Here is a 22,979-nt window from a genome sequence, read left to right as displayed (position 1 = left end):
ACAACAAAAGGGAAACAGAACATTCTTCATGAGAGGACCAACATCTTGCTGTTGTCTTCTCAAATGATTGAAAATAATCCTTTATTACAACAGGCAATATTTATGCTCTGGTGTGTGCAATATGACAGAAGGAAATGTAACTATTCATTTTAACTCCTCATCATCACAAGAAAATCTGGCGTCAGTCTGATCTAGCTTTCCTTCCAAGTACGCAGAGCTATGGTACCATAACTTCATCTAAGCTATGTGATGAAGTTTACGTTTTTGCTTCTGGCAAAATCCTATAGTGACCATAAATGTGACTTGTAACATATGCTTTATTTAAACCCATCCTAAAGTAAACCATATACTTAGTTAAATTTAAAAATTTGTTTTCTGAGAATTTTTCCCGTAAGATTGGGAGAAACTGTGTAGTGTTGGACCTGGTAAGTTGGTAGTATTAACAAGTTAACCTTATTACCTACATCTTTATAGTTTCCTTTTCACTTTTGATTTCACATTTGCTTTTCGTCATATGTAGTGTTTGTGTAATATCATGTATATTTTTAAGAGTTTTTTCTGGAGTTAAAATGTTTAGGTTAAAAAGACCCCTTTGATTTGCTGCTGGTCTCTGACTTCTTGCATGTGGAGTTTATGGGGCTACTTCATATTGGTAACATGCCTTTATAGATGTTTTGCAATATCTTAAATATTGTTTTTAAACAAACAAACAAACAAAACCCCCTTGTGGTTGATCCATTTTTTATTTAAAAGAGTCTCATTTTGAGATGCAAACTGAAATATTATAGCACAATTGGTGTAAAGGGGAATTATATTTTAGTCATTGGTGTTCTACGATTCTCTTCAGTCAAAAGAAAGATATCAAAATATTCTTTTAAGTTATTTTAAATATGTTTTCATCACAGGGTTTTCTTACTTCACTGCAGGCTGGAATCCACTCCCTTTTGTGCTTTTTGAGAAAAGTACAATGCTGGTTTGCTGCTCCACTTTAGGAAAAGTTGGGAAATCAGTAGCACAGGTTAATCCCAAGGACTTTGTGTCATGTCAAAAAACAGGCTAGATACATAGTGAATTTGATCCCTTCTGGATTTAAAATTTATAATTTGGTGGTTTTTTTTACAAAATGCGTGAAGATTGACCAAATCTTGTAAAACAGCACAAGGAAAATACTTTTTTGAGCAGAAGTGAAACATTAATTGACTTTTTCATGGTGATCAGAAGTAGTGTATTTTCTGTGTGAAATCTTACAGAAAGAGTTCCTGAAAACAGATGTTTATCGTCGTCTAAGGACTTGACCTTGAAATGGATAGTATCACTCTGCAGGAGACAGTTCAGTAATGCTACCTAAAACTAGAGAATCTGTCTTTGTAGAAGTAGCTGAGGGGTGGATCCCTAAGTGTCTGACTCTGGTACTGAAACCTGCACCCAAAGATACCAAGAATTAAGGCAGAAACAGCATGCTATTCGTGCCTTCATGCAGTTCAAAGACTACATTTCAATTTGATGAATTTCCTATTTCCGATATGAAATATTTATATCAGTGAGAAACTAGCTGCTTAAACTGAGAATAATTGGGAAAGATGACTGTCAAAACCAGGAGAGTCTGAAGAACTGTAGTAGTGCTAGAACATACACGTAGACTTTGCATGTTGTCTGGTGAATAACTATACATCTACATTTTCAGGATCTAGAAGAAAATTAAGTGCCAATGGGATAACAAGTAAAGTGAGATGATAAAGTAACTGTTTAAGATAGTCCTAATTTTGTGCAACAACACAATATTGAAAGCAAACCTATGTATAAGGCAATACATTTAAAATTATCGAAGATTTTATTTAAGCCTAACTACAGAGCAGGTTGTTCATGTTTGAACTGCGGGTTTCACTGGTGTAGGATGCTGAAATTCAGTCCTTGATTAAAATACAGTGTAGCTTTCGAGACTGGGAAACTCTTCATCCTTACAATTCAGGTAGACCAGGATTATGGAATAAATTTTGCTTACTGTGAAATATTGCTTAGTCTGTGACACAGTTGGAAGCGATAGGAACATATCCCTGTTCTGTTTCCTGGAAAGATTTGATGAGAGGATTATTGGCATAAATCAATAGTGTAGTGCTCGCACCATCTTCTGAATGTGGCAAATAGTCACAAGGCAATAACCAAAGAGAATTGCTATTCATGCTATAACAGGTAGCCAGATGCCAAATTATTTTTAAAAGACCTTTTGGATCAGTATTTTCATGCCACTAATTATGAACATTCATCAAAGTAGCTCTTTAATTATATTTTTATTTTAACTTATTAATTAAGTATGGAATTTGAATGCTCTTTAATACAGAGGAAATCAGATATCATTAGTTATGGGGTGCAAATCAAAGGGTTTGTATTTAGTTTAAATCAGAATGGGCAAGAATGTTAGCTTATATGAAGGTGTTTCGGAAGGGTTATATTAAGTTTTATAAGAGTCAAAAATACACTTAATAATTTTTAAGAACTCCTGGGGATGTGACTGTCTGGAAGAACTAATTTTTAAATGCCCAGTTTCCTTATTACAGATATAGTGAGGATAAGATGCTGAAACAAGAAATGGCAGCTTGGTGTGCTTGTTACTCTGGAATTCATGTAAATATATGTAGTTAAGTGTGCCAGCATTCATAGTGTGTAAGAACACTTACAGGATGTTTTGTTTAAAGGTACACACTCATTAGGTAGGCAGTGCTTTTTGTCTGTATTTGGGTAATGATACCTTGTGGTGGGTTGACCCTGGTTGGATGCCAGGTGCCCACCAAAGCCGCTCTATCACTCCCCCTCCTCAGCTGGGGGGGAGAAAATATAACAAAAGGCTCGTGGGTCAAGATAAGGACAGTTTAATACAGTGATAGCAAAGGTCGCGTGTGCGAAAGCAAAGGAAAAAAAAAGGATATTATTCTCTACTTCCCATCAGCAGGCGATGTCTAGCCGCTTCTCGGGAAGCAGGGCTTCAGTACGCGTAGTGGTTGCTCCGGAAGACAAAATGCCCCCCACCCGTCTCCCTTCACTTAGCTTTTATATCTGAGCTGACGTCATATGGTATGGAATATCTGTTTGGTTAGTTTAGGTCAGCTGTCCTGATTGTGTCCCCTCCCAAGATCTTGCCCTGCCCCAGCCTGCCATTGAGGGGAGGGCAAAAATGTTGGGGAGACAGCCTTGATGCTGTGCCAGCACTGCTCAGCAGTAGCCAAAACACTGGTGTGCTATCAACACCTTTCTAGCTACTGATGCAGGGCACAGTGCTATGAGGGCTGCTGTGGGGAGAATTAACTCCACCTCAGCCAGACCCAATACATACCTAAGATTCGTGAATAGGCTACTGGAGTTTCGTCTCTTTTTTTCTGCAGATAGAGGTTAGCTTTGGCTGAAGAGAACTGTGACTCATTCTAATTGTCAACAGGTACAGATCAGCGCTGCCCAGGGTAAAATGTAGGCCGGGAAAATACTTTCCAGTTTCCTTTCTGCTCTGCCACTGTGCTGTTCTCTGCAGCAGTGCGGTGGTTTCTCTTCCCCTCGCAGCCTGCCCTTCTGCAGTTTGGCAGCTCTGAAGGTCACCGCTGATATTTTCTCCTCGCTGAAACGTTGCCAGATCTCACTCACGCAGGGTCCTGGCGACAGTGACTCCTACCTGACGGTGATGGGGAGCAGTGTCCTTCTGCAACGGAGAAAAGCGAGGAAAGAGCAGAGAGGAATAGTGAGAAACAGGGCTGTGGGCTCTACCAACGGGCTACCAGGAGCTTTGGCCATCTGAGCAAGCGCCTTTGCAGAAGGTGCCACAGTCCGCTGGAGGACGTGGCTTTGGTTCCTTCTGCTCTCAGCTTGACACGGTGCCTGCCCTCACTGCGCCTGCTCCTCTCCGTCCAGCCAACAGCTCACATTAGGTCTACAGGCAGCATTTTTCTTCTGGCGTGGCTTTCTGTTTCTGTCATAGCCAGCAATTCTTACACGCTCTGGGAAGTCCTCACTGGTTGGTGGTACCCTACCATCCCCTTGAAAACTTCAGAGGGAACAGCTTCTCCCCTTTGCATGGGAAGCTGAAAAAAACCCTCAGTCCCTCATTTGCACCCTGCCAATCTCTTGTTCTTCCTTGTATTTTGGTAAGAGCATCTGACCTGTCATGTTTGTCTTAACACACTGTGGCCCTTGGTTTTTCTCCTCGTTTCTCCATCCCAGGAAGAAGGAATTACCTAAGGAAACTGAATGGCAGCCTTCTAAGAGGGTGGCTAAATGCCCTTTCCTAAGGCTTTAAGGGGGAGTCTGTTCCCGTATGAAGATCGACTGTTTCAAGTGAATTGTGGGATTATTAAACAAATTGAGAACACGGCTTAGCAGCCGTTCCTTGTCATTTTACAATGAAAATTTCTACAAGGATTCCAAAATAAACTCAGTCCTGATACCTCTGGAGACAGCAACAGTTGCTGTGAATTTCCCCATGGCAAGGTCTGGCAGAAGCTGCCTGCGAGTGCTGGCTCTGTGCCACACTCAGCAGAAGTTGGCAAGTACAGGCATTTTTCGAACACTGCTGTCAGTTGGCTGATACACTTTATCAACTTCCTCACAACCCTACTATTTAGGCATCGAAATAAAAGATAGTTTTTTTAGAGCTGCAGAGTACTTTCAGCCGGAATCTACATCTGTGGGTAGCAGCCTATTTAATTTAGTGAAAAACATAATAAACCCCCCCCCAACAATAGTAATTCCCTAAACAGAGATTTATTTATGAGAATTATGGAGCATATGCAGAAACGTTTATTGTTATGACTGAATGGATATAGAAAAATATAATTATGAAATGCAAAAATAACTTTCTAGTTTTTTCAAACATTTTTTGATTAGTTGCTTTTAGGCACTCAAAATTGAAACTGTCAGTTTGCAGTACACTGGGAAAATTCATATGCAGCAAAGACGTCAAATGTATTGAGGTGGACTGTGGGCTAAATAGGTTTATTGTAGGTTCAGAAATCACAAGCTATATTAAACAGCAGACTTCCTAAGCATTTTATGTACACTCTAGATTTTATGATTGCTTGATTTATTTCTGATCCATTGAAGTTGATAGTAGAATCTCCATCAGTTTGGGTGGACCAGAATTTCCTCTTCTGTAACAGCCGTGTCTGTAAAATAGTATGTACAATATATTCGAATCCTATAAAAATGCAGCAGAAAGAAAACAATAAAATAATCCTTACCTTCTGGGAGAAATGCTGTCAATAGGTTTCTCGCGTTTTCTAGAAAAGGCCATTTGAGGGGTTGAGTTTTATGATTAAAAATAAACTAGAGAAACTCTCCAGTAAGCACTCATAAATAGCTGTTAGGAAGTGATCTTTAGGGCATTTTTTGTATTTTGTTACAGGTCAATTTAGAAGAATAGGAGAAAATTCTAATGAAACTTGAAGTACTCATACAAAGTGTAACATAAACTGTCAATAAGAAATGATGCACCTAGGTACAGTGGTACACCTTTAGGTGGTGAAACACTGATGAGACACTGGCACAGGTTGCCCGGAGAAGTTGTGGATGCCCCATCCCTGGAAACGTTCAAGGTCAGGCTGGACGGGGCTCTGAGCAAACTGGTCTAGTTGAAGATGTCCCTGCTCATGGCAGGGGGGTTGGATTAGGTGACCTGTAAAGGTCCCTTCCAACCCAAACTATTCTATGATTCTATGATACAGCTTCAAGTATAATATAATTTGAAATTTAGAGGAGTCCAGCTGTCCAAATATGTTTTCTCCAGAGTATGAAGTCAGGGATTTTTCTTCCGCTGTTTTAAGGCATCATTGTTCTTGTGTGCCCATTCAGCCAATCTCATGATGCAGTATGAGAAAGAGTAAAATTGATATTCAAATTTGTAAAACTTTTCTGACAGTGTACCATTAGGTGATGCTCCTGTGATCACGTTGTTACCACTCTTGTTAATTACAAGTAGAGAATGCTTTTAGATTAGCACATCAATACAGAGAAATTATTCAGAGCAGTTTTCAGAGCAGAGTCATTGTGGTCTTGGCTGATTACGTAGCAAATACTGTCGTAATTAAAGGCAAAAATGGGAATTTTCAGAATTATGTGCTGCAGAAGCATGAATGAGACAAAAATCTTTGTCTCCTGTAACCTAACTGTATTTTCCTTCTGTACCTTCTCCTATCTATGCTCGTGTTTTAATGTTTTAATACTGTCTAAAACAGTATTTTGAACTATAGTATGTGTAATTTCACTGGAGATCCAGTGAGCCATACAAAGTAAAGATCTTGTATTATCTCAGTCTGTCACCTAGTTACACTTTTTATTACCTATACTTTTATGAATAGCATTTCTAATAGCAAAATGTTCCTTCCCTTTTCTTTATGTTCAGGAATTAATTTTTAAAATAAAAGAATGCCACCCATTAATCCCAGCTTCTGCAGTCTTTTTGGACTGATTTCTCCATTGATATCCTTGCAAAATTTTTAGGAAATAAAGCAATGTGATAAGCAAGGTAGTTATTTTTCATTGTTATGAAAATGGGTTTGACTGGAAGTGTTAACTCATCTTCATATCAGGAGTAAGAAATTAGGTGATTTTCAATTAGAATACCATCTTGACTTCACATGATGTTTGTCTTCTGTACTGCTACAATCATGTTCTTGGTGGCTCTCACTATAATAAGAAATGAGAGTTTTGTCAATAGGAGAGGTTAATGGTTCTACTGTAAATATTACTTTTCTGATTGCTGTCTGTCATTGAAACTGTTATTTTCTTATCATATAGAGTTTGGTGAACAAATGTTGCCATTTGGGTTAAGCTATAACGCAAAAGGCAGCGATCATGGGAAATGAACCTTCTGGCTAAGAGCAGTAAAAGTCTGTCATTAAGACTGCTGTGTCATCTTCTGTGAGGCCTTGTGACTGTAAAAATTCAGAGCCAGTTATTCTCTGTCTAAAAATGATTCAGCATTGACTGTGCTCAGAATTTGACTTCAACCCAGAAAACCCAAACTGCTGTGTTTCTCCATAATACAGCCCTAATTGGACTGCACAGAAGCTCAGATTTATGAAAGGGACTTGCTTTATATTTTTCTGAAATTATAGAAAGCTCCTGGTAGGCTTATATTTTTATTTATTTGTTGCAGGGTCCCAAACAGGAAAGTGAATCATGGGCACAACCCATCCCCTGGTGATCTTGATGTAAACATGTATACATGCACAAAAGGCTGATACAGAAAGATAAGGAAGCCTAAGGAACTTCATTTCAGCTGCAGAAGAGTCCCACTTTTCATAGCAGTAGCACGACATGGAGGCTTTAGTGTGAGCTACGTGGCATGAGATTGAGAAGGAAGGAACAGCTGGGTTTAAGTGAGGGCAATCTGTTCTATACGAGCACGAATTCCTGTTGGAGGCCAAAAAGTTTCCTACTAGCGCAGTAAGAGCAGCAGGAGATACTTACAGGGTGCAGGGTGGGGGTTCCTATTGTGTTACCATTATTCCAGTCCCTTAGGGCTTAACGAAGTGGGAGTCACACTAATTGCCTGTTGATTCACCAATACTCTTTGTCTAAAGCACGCATGACATGGCTTTGTGCTTGTTCAAGTTCTTCATTGTAAATTGTCATGGTCTAGAGGCATAATTTGGAACTTTTTTCTCCCAAACTATAAAACTGTAGTTGTGATTCCATTTTTATTAGTTCTGAAAAGGATAAAAATAGTCAAAACTTGTTTGAATGTTCTGGAACAACACTAGGGATTGGGATTTTTGTCTATAACTTTTTTAGTCTTCAGGGTTTTTTACTATCACTTAGAAATGGCTATTGCTGGTTTAAGATCAGTACTGAGGATAAAGCGTGTTTCTTCTCTTTCTCTTCCATGATAAATGCACCAGGGAATTGCTTATTCAGCAAATACATTTATTTGATAATGAATCTCATATGATTTCCCTTTCTTTCAGTTTCATTGCCGTGATTCTTATTCTTTAAGTCTTGTAGGAACATGTTTATCATTCCCACATTCCAGGACCCAAAGGGGGCCTACAAGAAAGCTGGAGAGAGACTTTTTACAAGGGCATGTAGTGATAGGACAAGGGGTAATGGCTTTAGACTGAAAGAGGGTAGATTTAGGTTAGATCTAAGGAAGAAGTTCTTTACTGTGAGGGTGGTGAGGCACTGGAACAGGTTGCCCTGAGAGGCTGTGGATGCCCCATCCCTGGCAGTGTTCAAGGCCAGGCTGGATGGGCTTTGAGCAACCTGGTCTAGTGGAAGGTGTCCCTGCCCATGGCAGGGGGGCTGGAACTAGATGATCTTTAAGGTCCCTTTCAACCCAAACCATTCTGTGATTTGCTTTTATGTTACATGACATTGTATTGTGTAGTTAAATGGATTTTTCCTTTGCTAGACATGTGGACCATAGTGCTAACATTGCAGATGACAAAACATGATTGTTTACGGCTGGTATTTGTAGAGGCTAAGCTTTCATTCCTTTTTAATAGCTTGTGTTCTCACAGAAGATATGAATATTCATAAGAGAGGAAAAAGCATGTACGTTTGTGGATACATCTCTGGATCGTTGTATTAATGTGGGTGATCAGTGACTAAGTCTTCCCAAGTTGTAAACATCTCACTGAGGTTTGGAATCATCTTATTCCTCTAGTGTAAAGTAATGGAGGTAAAGCAAGAGGACTTTGACAGTGATAAAATAAGGTAGAAAAGGAAAGTTTAGTAGGGTGCCAGCTTACCTATAGTGCCCCTGCTCTGCTATGGCAAGTGCAGATACCTGTGCCTAAAGCTGGGTGATGTTCCTGAGTAGACTATTGCAGTGGAAGTTTATGCCAAGACTAAAAAAAGAGATTCCTCCACTCAGGTGATTGGTCAGGGACGACGACATAGCACTTTAGTGGTCTCCGCTACTCCAGTACCCCAAATCCCTGTGAAGCCTTTTGTTGGTAATGCAGGTGAATTGACAGAGCATCAGTAGCAGCAGCTTGGCTTGGGACTTCGAGACCATCGTCCTCTGATGAGTCAGGTGGAGGAACCTGGCCTGTTAATTCAAACTCATTAGAAGGCATCAAACACCTTTGTGCCTGACTGTTAGAATAGAAAGCCCTGCTTTGTTAGCATAATTCTACTATGTCTGTTTTTTTCAGATGCCTATATGCAAATAAGGAAATACCAACATTAAGATTTTCTAGCTAGTAAACTAAAATATTATTTTAAAGGCAAGATTCACATAGTTTGTTTCTGTGAATGTTTCTTTGTAGCATCGGTTTTGCTTCATGTCACTTTAACTGGGATTGCATATGCAATGAGTATGAGCTTCAACCAAGGTATTAAATATACATTGTACCTTTTTTTTTGTTGTGCCAGACATATGCGGGCTGCTAGGGCTTCTATTTCTGCTTTACCTAGCATTTTTATTCAACATTTTAAGATTCAGCTTTTATTTCAGTGTGCATCTAACGTGTAGTAAATCATTATCCCTGGGGAATGGAGAAAAACTTGCACATTTTATTGGAGAGAAAGATTGTTGACTGCATTGTTACATTGATGAGGGCAACTCACGTGTTTGTCAATTGCAAGTATATATCAAAAAGATTATTTCTGTAGAACTGGGAGTTATAATTTATAAGACCAACAGTGAGCTGTGCTTTTTAGACAAAGCAAATCAGAGCCCTCTGTCTTTGTCCCAGAAGAGGTGAAACCTCTGATTGATTTTGCAAAAACTGACTGTCTTGAAAAACAAATGGTCATGCTTTAAACAATTTCAGGAAGATTATCATTTCAGTCCTGAGGTTTTAGGGGCAGAGCAAACAGTGTTTCCTTTGATTAAGGGATGTAATTGTGTTGATAATGAAGTATATTAACTAGAATAATAATTTGAGCTGCCAGGAAAACATTTCCGTATTTTGTGTAAATCCTGTTTAAATGAATCTGACTTCAGCCATGCCTATAATGAAACATAAATGTTTTCTTGAAATTACGCTGACCATTGCACATTTGCTTATTCTGTTGTCTGCCAGTGTTTTTTTCATTCTTTCTATTTCACAAGCATAATTAGTATTTGCTTAAATGAGTATTTACTAAAGTAAGTAAAGATACTTGCTACATTGAAATACAGTACTAAAATTGCCTTTTTTGTGGCAGGAATGAGTCTTTGACGGAAGAGGGATAAAAAACTGTGATTGTTATAACCAATATTTTTTTAATGGGTACTGAATAATTAAAATTCTGTATTCCCTGTTCACTTTTGAGTAGAACTCTGCATCCTGTAGCATCTGTGTGCTCACTGTGAATTTGTAACTGGCATCTTCATTCTTAGGATGTTAGTTTTCCAGAAGTGCTTTGTATTATTTAAACTAATTAGTGTCCTTTTTAAGTGAACTGAGTGGGTAATCCTTTGCTAGGTGGGTAGAAGGACAGAAAGTAGGATTATTTATGGAAAAGCTGTATTTTTTAGTGTGGCAGTTTGTAGTGTGTAGAGTTTAGTTGTGGTGTTCGGGGGTTGCTGAAGACCAAGAATAAGATAGGCTTGGCAGCTCTTGTACAAGACAAATAATAACAATTACTATTTCTATTTGTTAAATTAACATAAAATAATCTGTGGTAAGTAGTTTCCCTACTCTTCAAAATAAAAGATTGGACAGAGCAGCCGTACTCTTCTATGTTTCTTTTTATGAGTTACTTCATATTGCAGTTTGGAAATACAAAATATATAAAATGCTATGAACTGATACATGTTTTGCTTGACATACTCAGCAGACACATACTTGAGAACCCTCCCCCCACTTCTTCTTCTACCTTGGCTGTAACGAAGAAAATAACTGGAGACTGAGAAACTTTATTAAGAGGGGAATGAGTGTGGATGAAGTCAGAGAGAAGGGGAAAGAGCTGAATGTCAGTGAAAAGAGCTCTTCATGCAACAAATCTGGAACAAGTGTTTGTATTAATAATTAAGCTTCTCAGGAATTATGACATCAAAGTTGTGCATCTCTGCAGATCTCTAGTGGCTTGCTTTCTTTTCAAGTAATTGTAGGTCAAATGAAGCAATTCCAAGATTGAAAGTAAAATGGAAGAATAATAGGAAGCCTTGACAGAGCTTTAGTTATAGTTCTAAGTGTAAAAGAATTAAGAACATGCTTTTACCTTATTTTTTGCTTTTAAAAATGTACATTTCATCATTACTTGCAGTGATGAAAAATTCTGTTCCCCCATATTTATTGGGTGTTTACTGCATTATAAACTGTGCTTATTCCTGCGATATTCCTCCTATGTCCTGTACAGCAGGAAATCCTATTTAATGACTGTGATTTCCAGTTAATAGTATTTGAAGCTTCTATTTTTTCAAACCACTAGGCTGAAATTGGTTTAAGTGTGTTATTTATTGTATATGTGTGGTGGATCTGAAGGAGACTTGTGACTTACATCAGGAACTGGACAGGCTGCAACCTTTGTAATGTTGTGGCTTAGCCTTAGGACCTCTGTAGGTAAAAAAAACCCAAAGATCTCGTGTCTGAGTGGTCCAGTTTGCAGCAGTGATAACTGCCTACAGGGAAGACCTTAATGAATTGGTTGGTTTGCTTTTTTCCCTATGACTAAAGCCATAGAGAGAAGAGAAGTTGTTAGTTTCCCTGATTTGGTGTGTTTTCCTCTCTGAAATCTTTTTCTCAACAGTCTGAAAACCAGGTGTTCTCCAGGGGAAAGTTAGTTTTTTAACTTTTAAAAAAAATTGAAACTAGAATTTGAATTGCACAGTGATGAACATCCAAACTCTGCAAAAGCTTTTATGGCACAGTCACTCTTGTTTTTCAGAATGGGCTTGCATATGGCTTTCTGTTCTGTTTCAAAAGTTAAATTGTGAGTGAACAGCAGTGGTGGAAAAATTAACGCACTTAACCATGCGATAGTTAAACAGTTTTAATTAAATCAGGTAATTAGCTTCTGTAATAAATGTACTTGCTAATTCACCATTTTTCTGAAATGTAATTTCTTTCTTCTTATTGTATGAAGTACAAAACCATCTCTACTGGAAGCGACAGCTGGAAAGTGCTGTTTTTCAGTATAATTCATCTCTATTATATTGGGTTTTTTATAGCCTGTGTTCTCTCTTTTTAGTGTAAGGTTTTAAAATTTGCCTTAAGGATTTCAGTGTCTGATTATGGTATGCTATAGGTAGATCTTCAGCTGAGGTTTTTTAGGCGTGCTAGTACTTTGACTTTGTTCACAGTGAGTGAAGTACAAAAAGACCATAGAGGAATATGGAGAGTTTTGCCTCGTCCTGTCTGTCTCATTAGCACCAGTTATGGGGGAGCAGTCTCAAGCTCATTACTTGGTCTCATGGTTACGTTCACCCCTGTGTTCACTGTTGAATTTTGTTTGGTTAGCGGTTTGCCATATTATGTTAAATGGGATTTCACTGAGGAAAAAGTCTGTTCAACAAGTGGCCTAATAATCTTGAAAAGCCTCTTGTGAAGCCTCAGGAACCGATTAAGTAAATGTATACAATTTATTGGGAATGCATGTTCTTTCTATCCAATACAACTTTGATTATTATTCTGTCCAAATTTGCCTTTGCTATACTTGCACTCTATCACACAGCTGTTGTTCCTTCCGAAAAGCAGTTTAGTATTCCTATGAACAAACATCTTGAACATTTCTCCAGCAAAATGTTTTTTAATCTTCTTTTATGTCTGCTTACAAGACCTAATCTCTGTCCTAAACTTGCAAAGCAAAATCCGTTTCAGGAGGTGCCTGCACAGAGGGAGAAATGTCGGACGCTGGCGATAGACTTGCAGGACCAGAGGGGTCCTTGATTCACAGGGTCAGGTCACAGCGGCTGGGACGGATGATGAATTGTTTCTCTCCCGGACTTTGGCAGCATCTTTAGGTGTCCGTTGGGCCAATGTTTCCTAGGAAAAGAGAGGCTGCCACCCTGTGCCAACAGTCCTTACTGCCTTTACACAGGCGATAGTGGTGCTTCAGCAAGAGAGCAGTGTCTCACCAGTGGGTTTTTTGGAGAGAAGGTTTTAAGCTCATGAGCGAAGGCTCATGATGATGTTCTTAACTCTTACGGGTAAGACAAATGTTTGTGCAGTTAGGCCTTAGTGTGTCAGGTGCCTTTGAATGGTTTGGTAAGCAGGAAACTGATGAAAAGTCAGAGACTTGCGTAACCAGAATCCGTGACAGATATCAGGTTCTTGCAGCCTCAGAGTGGTCTTTGATTCTTTCTGGTTTTAATGTACTTGTAATCACAGTTAACAATAAGGTCCCAAGTAAACTGATTTTATTTTTCTCTTTAAAAGAGCAGAAATATGTGAATTAAATTGTCGATTGTTGATTAAAATTACATAGTAGTATGTTACTATATATTTAAACAATATATTAAAATATGCTTGATGTGTTATTAGTAGTGTAATATTAACATGATTGCACAGTTACTATATTAAAATAATATAATATATGTGAAAACTGTTGTTATTATAATATATATTAAAATTGGGACCCTGTGCCATAGAGCAGTACTGGAGGTTACTTGATGCAGTTCAGCAGAACTGAGAAAGGACCAAGTTTTGGTCTCTGTTCTGCTCCTCCTTTTGCCCTCCCATTAGGTGAAAATATTACTGAATGATTGCATGGCTGATTAGATTATTTTTTTTTTTAAATCTTGCATTTCTTTATACATTTAAAAATTTGATGTTCTTTCTTCAAGGAATGGAAAAGGTCTGTGAAGGGTATGGAGCTTTTAACTAAGTGGAGCTAATGAGTTCTCAGCTTTAAAGTAGAGATGTGTCGAAGCAAGCTCCTTAGTGGTTCTTAGCGTTCATAGCACAGAGATAGACCCCCTGAGGCTTTGCAATGTATTGTAAGTGGAAGTAACATTTGACCCACCCTACTAGTACATCTACACATAAAAATCAGTTAATATTGAATTCTTTGACATCTGGATCCTAAACAATTCATTGGATATGTATCTCACAACAGTATTTTACATCGATTTGAAATTTCAAAAGAGTTTTTGAGATTTTTGGAGTCTGCACAGTAAAAGATAGTGCTTAAAGGCCAGCCATCTGCACTTCAAGGCAACCGTGAACAAAACCAGTGGGAGAATTACAGCTTGCGGGGGAGTAATGGCTTGTATTACTGTTGTTGATTTGTTGGTGTCTTTGTTCAAAGTATTCTTCAATTTCACAGAATTAATTCAAATGTCTGATCTTTGCCTTAAAAAGCATCACCACTGCTTGAATGACCAAGGAACAAGTAAATTGTGCTAGACTAAACATTTTTATGCCACTGAAATTCTGCCCCAGTAATTATAGAAGGGAGTGACTGTAACCCTGTCACACGTGAGATCAGCAGTTTTCCACGGCTCTAGTTTTCTGAAAGGAATATGTAATTTAGGTAAAGACTACTGACATCTTGTGGCTGCATGAAATAGTGCAAAGAAGTCTTATTTCGAAGAGCATGTTGCAATTTTAATAAAAGCTAATGACTGCATTTCTCATTGGATGTAAACAGAAACCTCTAGAATATGCCAGTGTCATGAAAAGCGTTAAAAGTAAAAACAAAAAAAGTCTGTCTTACATTTTTGATGTTGCTCATGAAGAAGCAATTATTATTCGTGCTAGAATTATTGTTTATTTTAAGATAGTCTTGGATCAATTAGACTCAAATATTATTAAGGTTCAGAAATAGCTGAGAGAGAAATAGAAATATGAATCCAATCCAATATTTTTCATTAAAATGAATTTCACTTACATAACAATGAAATCTTACCAACCGGCATTTTAGGGATGGTATTTGAATGTTCTGTCTAGCTTTTTTCTTTTGTTTAAAGACTTAACTGTATTTTTTGTAATCAAAATGTGCAGGAAAGATGAGTAGTCTTTTTTCAGTTCACCACAGAGGCAGCGGTTTCATGAGGACCATCACAGGCACAACTTCAGTGTTTGTCAAGGGGCAGTGTCCTGCTGTTCGACCGTTGGTCTCCATGGTGGGACAGCTGGACACAAGTGGAAGAGGCATTTGTCCCCTTCTGCCCCTGTCCTTCCCCCAAGTTCACTCTCTTTCCCACACGTCAGCTCTAGTCAGTGCACCCAGAGTTGAGGTCAGATTGGGTGAAATAGCATCGCAGTGTGGTGACGGCAATGGAGCAAATCTCAGTGTGAAACCTTGTGGCAGGGGAAAGTGATTTTATGTTGAATCAAAGCCGATTTTGGTCATTTGCTTTCACACTCTGACACCCGCATGCTCATTCACAAGCGCAGGTGTGTTGTCTGGATTATGCATGATGGGGCAGGGGAGGATGTCAGCCGACGGGTCCTCCTCATGCCTCGGGGGCTCCTGCTATTTGCCTGACCATGTATGTGCTGGTTTTGGATGTGCCCTTTAGTACCGTCTGGTAGCTGGCAATGATTTATCTCTCAGTCTTGTAACGCCTCTGTGTGCGCCGTCAGGTGTTTTCTTGCTGTCCTTTGTCTCTCCACATGGGTGTCTTGAGGAGAAGACACAGATGTGCTCCTGGATGCCCCCAGCACGTGCCACCCCAAGAGTTCTCCTTCCACCAGTTGTTCCTTCTGACACTTCCACACCCACGTTCCATCCATTCTCCGTTCTTGCCATATTGAACATTTCTCTTTCAATTCCCTTCAGGGTTGTCTTTCTGGTCATAGTTAATTGTTATTCAGTTGTATCGGGGGCTTAGACCTGTGCTGTCCTGCAGGTAGGTGATTGCTGCAGGAAGCGTGTGAACTTTGTGGACTGACTTAAGAGTTGATTTTCTCATCATGAGTGTTGTAGGAAGTGTGTCTTCATGGAAGAGGGAAGCCTGGACACAATAAAGCCAATGGAGAGTTACACTAGTGGTGTCAGTGGAGCCTGTGCCTTTTCAAAGGCATAAGATAATTAGATTAATATTTTAAAGAAACAATTTTCACTTGTAATCTAATTTTTGTGATCGCATTAAGATAAAATCCTACTCCTAAAAAGGACATAATTCTGTTAATTAAAGACTACACTGCAATAGCCAGTATTTCATGTGTGACCAAGTATGGACTGCAAACAACAGGAAGTGATGCAAGCACCCATTTGATGTTAACACAGTGAATTAACTGAGTAGTGACACTGTGGAAAATAACAAAATTGTGACAATAAGAAATTATTTCCTCAGCTGCTGTTTTTAATTTGACATTTAGTTATGTTGAAGGTAATTTAGTCTCCATTCCCTTATTGTATTTAAAAGGACATAATTAAAAGTATATATGTATCTTTAACAGGAACTAGTGATCCATACGTCAAGTTCAAACTTGGAGGAAAAGAAGTATTTAGAAGTAAAACAATACACAAGAACCTCAATCCCGTGTGGGAGGAAAAAGCTTGCATTCTTATAGATAACCCAAGAGAACCATTGTACCTAAAGGTGAGACACTATCTTACTTATGTCTGTTAAGTTACAACAGAGGAGTTAATGAAAGAATTTAGATTTTGTAATTTTTGTATACTGAAAAATTTATTGTGCAATAGTGCATTACTAAAGACTATTTAGAGATGAAAATTATTTAAATTATAGCTGTAGAATGATGATGTCAAAATTTCAAAAAAAAAGGTGAATACAGGCTTTTTTGTTTATTTCAGGCCATAACTGTTTTATACTTCTTTAGTGTGATTTTAGAAGGACAGAGAAAGTAAATTGTGTTTCATGATAATGGCATCCCTTTTAATTATGGAAATATCATTGCATAATTCTGATATGAAGCATAATCTATCCCATTAAAAGCAATTCTTTGCTGAGGTTAATTTGAGAATTTATCAAGATGTGTGCCCGTTTCTCCAAGGTTTTGTTTTTTTTTTCCTATTTGTACCTGAACACAGTGTGTTTGCTTATATGTTTTGTAATGCTTTATGCTCTTTTTTTTTTTTTTTACATTGTAACTTCCCCCAGTATGTCACAGGTGAGGATGATTTTGTCATAATAGAGGCATCACTTATTCCAAAATAACAGCCTGAGTTTAAATCCAAGACAGGCCAGCAGTGCCACAAGTACTTCTTAGCTGTCCATATTGGAATGGAAACTAGAAAAGGTGTGATCATTCTTTTATAGGCACAGAACAGAAAGGTGCTTTTCTGGCCCCAATAGTTTACGGTGATCTATATCCAAAAATGATCCTTAATTGTGTAAAACAAACTAGATAAAAATTAAGTTCTAAAATGACATTAAAAAAATGTAGACTTAAGGTTCTAATTAGAACATATTTGGATCAAAAATACATTGAGAAAGTATGGAAACTTAAGTCTTACCTATGTAATCCTTTTAATTGGTCTGAAATGATATGCTTCAGATCAGTAGTGAGTCTTAATGTCAATTACAGAACAAAAATTTTAACTGAAATATCAAATTATAGATTTTTTTAGTAGATGAATGCCACTTAAAGTGCTTCGAGTATCAATCTGTACAATGTTTCATTATTCTGCTCAGATAAAGTACATAGTTATTAGAAAAGTGTAAAGTTAATTATAATTCTCAATTGGCATTTTCCTGCCCTTCTTAAGCTTAGTGACTCATATGGAACGAACATGTGCCCAGCACTGTGAAAGAGAGAGGCAGATTCAAAGGACACTTACAACATAGCTACCTGTTTTGGTTTATTTATGCCAAATACCAACCCTGCAGTAGGGTCACAAGGGAATAGGTGTATGTATTTTTTTTTTTTTTTCCTGGGAGGAGTGTGTCAAGTGGTACAATATCCATCCATGTTTGTACTCTGAACAGATTGTGTGAAATATTTCAGTTTTTATGGCTTATTCAGATATTCTAAGACATGATTAAATTGTACCAAGTCAGCTGAAAATATTTATGTTTTCATCTTCATAATTTGTAGGGGGAGAAAACAATTCTACTTTGCAACATGAACTGAAATTTCATCATTTGTTGTCTTTCTCTGTTAGAATGAATATTAGAGAAAACATGAGGGTACACATTCAGGTAGATCAATGCATATGAGAGACTTGTGCTCAAATACTCACATTCAACCCTTGGAGTCCCGCAGCAGTGCTGTAGACTTTGGGTCACGGGATTTCTGTTACTACTGCCTTAACCCAGTCCATATTAAGGTATTTGTAGAAGATGAACAGCTTTAACTGCCTCGTGGAAAAGAGTTTCTGTAACACCATAGTTGAAGTATTTACATCAAAGTTGAATACCTTGGACCTAGGCGTGTCACAACTGAGTTACATGTTCTCATTACTAGCTGTTCACAAGTCTCACTCTTACTTGGAGCTGAAGGTATATTCTGGTCCTCAGAAATTCTCGTGACTATATTTGCCAAGAAAATTTAACTTACTTAGAAAGTGGATTTTGATAATTGGCATTTTCCCATTTTCTTTCTGATTTCGTGTCACAACTTTTCTTTGTTGCTACCCACCATTTTTGTTTATTTCCCTCCAAAGCTGTGCCCAGTTTATTTATTATTCTTTCTTCTGACTTGGCAATGCATAATCCATCTCAAATCATTGATACCATTCCACGTACTGGCCACAGATTCCTGTCTGGATGTCAATAAATTTGTCCAGATGCTTTCTTTTTTTAGGTAGCATTTTAGTAGGCAGGGTCCTCATAGTAGAATAATAAATATCACTATTTTCTTACACATATCCATTAAGTTTTGATCTTGTATTATAATATTTCTAAACCCCAGAAACTTATACAACCTTCAAAATGTGTATTTTATTGTTCCTGATACTGATGCAAGTGCTGTAATAACCCACTTTTCACAACCATATCCCACCCTCCTACCTGTATTTTGCAAAATTGATAAAGGCGTCAATGTATAGCAAACCAATGATTCTGTTTAACTTTAGTTATTCTTTTGGTCTTCCTTCTTTTAGTGCCTATGTTTATAAAAATGCTTCTTTTGTTTTCATAATATTGATGTTGTTCACAAATGCAGTCTAGTAGTAGTATACCCCCATGTCTGTACATGATGCATTCTGACTTTCACATAAGCAGTTTCAAACTTGATTTGTTGCCAGAAAGTTTTCAGGTTACTTTCAGATAGTCCTGGTTTAGCATGTAAGAAACATGAAGCTATAACTCTGGAAAAGGAGTTTAAAGAACCATTCATAAAGCTAGAAAATACCAAAAAAAAGATTTCTAATACTGGAAAATGCTTTTATCTCCTCTGCATCTTAGGTCTTTGACTATGACTTTGGACTTCAGGATGACTTTATTGGTTCGGCATTTTTGGACCTCACTTCATTGGAATTAAACAAGTATGGCACAAACAAGCCTATGGAGTATTCTTTATGTTTATCTGCTAATTGTGGAATTGCAAATAGAACATTATGCTGGAAAATAATTATATAAGCTTACACCATATAAAATAGCCAAGGAAAAACACTTATGTTTAGGGAATTACTGTAATATGCATGTTAATAATATATTAACTGATCATGCACCACATTTTTTGCAGTGTCTATGGAGAGGTTAGTTTTATAACCACTTTAATCCTGGTTTTATATTATCTTCATTCACAGCATTACCACCTACTGTTTAAGGGTTTTCTTTCTGTTTTTTATCCACTAATGGTACAGTACAGATTTAATTACTTCAGTAATTATGTATGTATAAGTACTTAACACGGAGTAACAGTATTTAGTATTTATTTATGAGTGTTTAGACTGCAATACTTAAAAGCAAAAAACAGGGTATATTTGTGACACCATTTTCAAGTAGTTTCATATAAATGCAGATGCATTTAATTCTCATTATTCAGAAATTTCATCATCTGAGAGTCTGAAATCAAAATAAACACTTATATTTTTATCTCCTAGGCAAACAGATGTTACCTTGAGTCTGAAGGACCCTCGTTACCCTGACCATGATCTGGGAAGTATATTGCTATCAGTTCTGTTGGCTCCTAGAGAAGAACAGCGAGAAGTGGTAATTTTAAATATTTTGATATGCGTCATCACTCTTGCAATTGTTCTATGGCTGAATAACTTAAAGCACAAGACTAAACCACATATTCTGAGATTAATTTGATTTTTCCAATTCTTAAAATAATGCTGAACAGTGTTTCTGGTATAGTACAGCGTACTTCATCTGAATTGGATCCTCCCTCAGATAGTACTGAGGGATCCAAATGGAACGTAAATGTTCAGCAATTTCAGATAAAGTCAGTTGCAGGTGAATGGTGCTGATTAATATGGAAAAATATCAGTAAACTGCTGGTGAAGAATTTTGGACCTAGTGCTGCCATCTCTAGATAAGAACATGTGAATCCTATTCCACACTGAAAATAAAGAAACTTGAAGAAGGGTAGTATTTCTGCTTTTTAGCATCTAATGATGAAGTATTATTTGATGTTTTTCAATTTCATGACTAGATTTCAATTACAAAATTGTGTGGTTTCCTAGGTTTATTGTAATTCCTTCATCAGTCTTAGTTTTCTGAGCTGCTTAATTCTAAGTGAAAATAGTTTCCAGTTTTTTAGATCCTGTTAGTTGTGACAAATTCTGCTTCTAGTTGGATGTATTTTAATAGCTTTTTGTCAGTTGACGTTTGACTTGAGCAGTAGTAGGACAACTGTGGCAGAAATACAAGAGATGACATCTCACCCAGAGGTTGTAGAATAATGTGGATTCCTTTGGCTTCAGAAGGGTCAAGGAAAAAGTATTTATGTGATGAAATTTTCCATGGATGTGGTCAACTATATGGTTTTTGCAAGAGCATACATGTTTCTGTGTGCTGCAGTGTGACACATTGTACCATTGCATACCTGAGGATTACTGGCAGGCTGTAATATTGTTCATTTTCCACTTTTATCCTAGCTATTATTAAATAGGCTATTAAGTCAGTTATTGGAACTAAGTGTTTGGTATTTGGTATGACAGAGATGTAGATTTTTGAAAACAAATTTCTCATCTGTTACTTTTCTTCATGACATTCTCTTAGAACTTTAACAAAAATAATGGGGTATGGTGGTAATGTGCAGAAATTTTATTTAAACAGTGTATTTTTCTTTCTTATAGCAATACATTTGTCCAGACAACTCAGAATACTATCTTGCAAATTTGCACCACAAGTGTTTATCACTTAAATTGAAAAATGTATTTCATTCCGGATTTTTTGTGTGTGTGTATTTGGGTAAGACCAGCATTTCTGAGTTAGCTCGTAATAGCCCTGTTTTTCCAAGTGGCTTTGGCATTATCCTGACATAATCCTAAATCATGCAGCACAGAAATACTATATTTTTATGTGGGAAACTATTATGTGGACAGCGTGTTAGTTTCCTTTTTTCATCATAGAGATAGGATAGCTACTGTGCCACTCAGGGTTTTTCAGCTATTATACAAGAGCACTCAAGAAAATCACACGTGAGAAAGTGAAATTAAGACACTGCAGTGTAACATGTCCTTCATATCGGTATTTACTTGGTGAATTCACAACTGAACATCAAAAGTAATGGGAGCGGCATAGACTTGCTGGATAGCAACTTTTTTCATACCCAACTGACTGGTTGTAACAGGAGGAAGAATTGGTTTTGTGCTATTGTGCATTTCATTATTAGCTTTCTGTTTAGTAAGTTAATCCTTTTAGTTTAGCTCAAGTGACCCATAAGTCACTTAATAAAAAGTGATAGATAAACTAAATAGATTTAGTTTTAGCTCTAGTGACCAGTTTTTCTTTCCATTCGAACTGTTATATGCGACTTAATTCTGAAAATGCCCAGGATTCAGATTAACATTCTGATTCCTAATCTGAAGCTTTGTATTTTTTATTAAAAAACAGTCTTGCCAAGATACGGATCTCAGACCGGTTCTGGCAAAGTTGCAGTAAAATCAGAGAATTTGTGTCACAATGCAGGGAGGATGGCCTACAAAATTAATATTGAATTGCTATATATGAATGTGTTAGGGGTTTAATAATTCAAGCCACAATTATCTTTTATTCAGTTACCACATGTACTTATTTATTTATTAGTTTTTATTTACTCTCTAAGGAGTAGATATATTACCAAATGTATCACTCCAATTAAACTGTCATCCTTGGTTATTTTTAAAAGGTCTTGTAATAATGAGGATAATTTTTATTGAATTTAATAGTGTTGAGATCAATAAATTTTTGAATGTTATGTTAGAGGATCAAGGCTAATTCTTGTCTACTCTGGAAATGTGCCCTGTATAAAGTAGTAATTAAAGCAACTCATACATTCCCAATCTGTGTAGCGTGCTGTTTGAATGATTACTGCTTCCCTTCTACTTGGATATCTCTCTTTAAGTAATAATTCAAATAACATAGTTGAATTATATAGATAAAAACCTGTGAGCACCTTTAAATATGCTTTAATGACTGCTGCATAGAAGAGACAGAAACACTGTCTCTTCACATCACGTGCATTTTTCTCCTAAGTCATTCCAAATTTATTTAAATACTGTTGGTTTGATCTCTCTATGTAGCCTACATTTCAAAAATATACTCTCTTCCAAATAAGTTTTAATTTGTTCAGCTGATAACTCTAAATTGCTTGCACATGTTGTCACATGTAAATGGTGTAAAATGGTTAAATCATCGGGCTGAAGAATTTAGAAATTAACTACTAGTACTTAAATTTCAGGTACTTTAATTCTATATATTTAAAATGAGACTATTTATTAAGATCATTGGGGAAATAAAAAAAGGAATAGCTTGAACAAAAGAAACAGTAGCTTTCCCATGTAGCCATAAAAGCAGCATGTGTCTTATCCCGTATTTTGGGCAGCTCTCTAGCCATAATCCAAGCCCAGCCCTGTTGAACAAGGCTTGCTGTTCGTCATGTGTCGTTTGGTAACTTTTTGATGCAGATTAGACTTTCCAAGGAGATCCCTTCACTGCCTGAACGGGAGCAACTGAGAGTGTTTTGGAGGTCATGCACTGGTGTGCAGATAAAGGCTTTTGTCGATGCATTTGTGTAGATAGAGGACAGGTCTTGGAGCAGAGCATTTTATTTGCATATCAA

At 37.3% G+C, this 22,979-nt stretch overlaps 1 protein-coding gene across 1 annotated transcript in view; it reads left to right on the top strand.

Annotated features, from left to right (window-relative positions):
• Positions 1–22,979, top strand: part of MCTP1 (multiple C2 and transmembrane domain containing 1) — a 287,776-nt gene that overhangs the window by 116,872 nt on the left and 147,925 nt on the right. Inside the window, exons 3-5 of the mRNA XM_075020099.1 lie at positions 16,260–16,402; positions 19,172–19,251; positions 19,813–19,921. Coding sequence (XP_074876200.1) covers positions 16,260–16,402; positions 19,172–19,251; positions 19,813–19,921 — 332 coding nt within the window. The remainder of the gene's footprint in view (positions 1–16,259; positions 16,403–19,171; positions 19,252–19,812; positions 19,922–22,979) is intronic.

Source organism: Buteo buteo, chromosome Z (assembly GCF_964188355.1).
Source record: "Buteo buteo chromosome Z, bButBut1.hap1.1, whole genome shotgun sequence".
NCBI classification, from domain to species: domain Eukaryota; kingdom Metazoa; phylum Chordata; class Aves; order Accipitriformes; family Accipitridae; genus Buteo; species Buteo buteo.
This window is presented reverse-complemented; position numbering and strand designations above follow the sequence as displayed.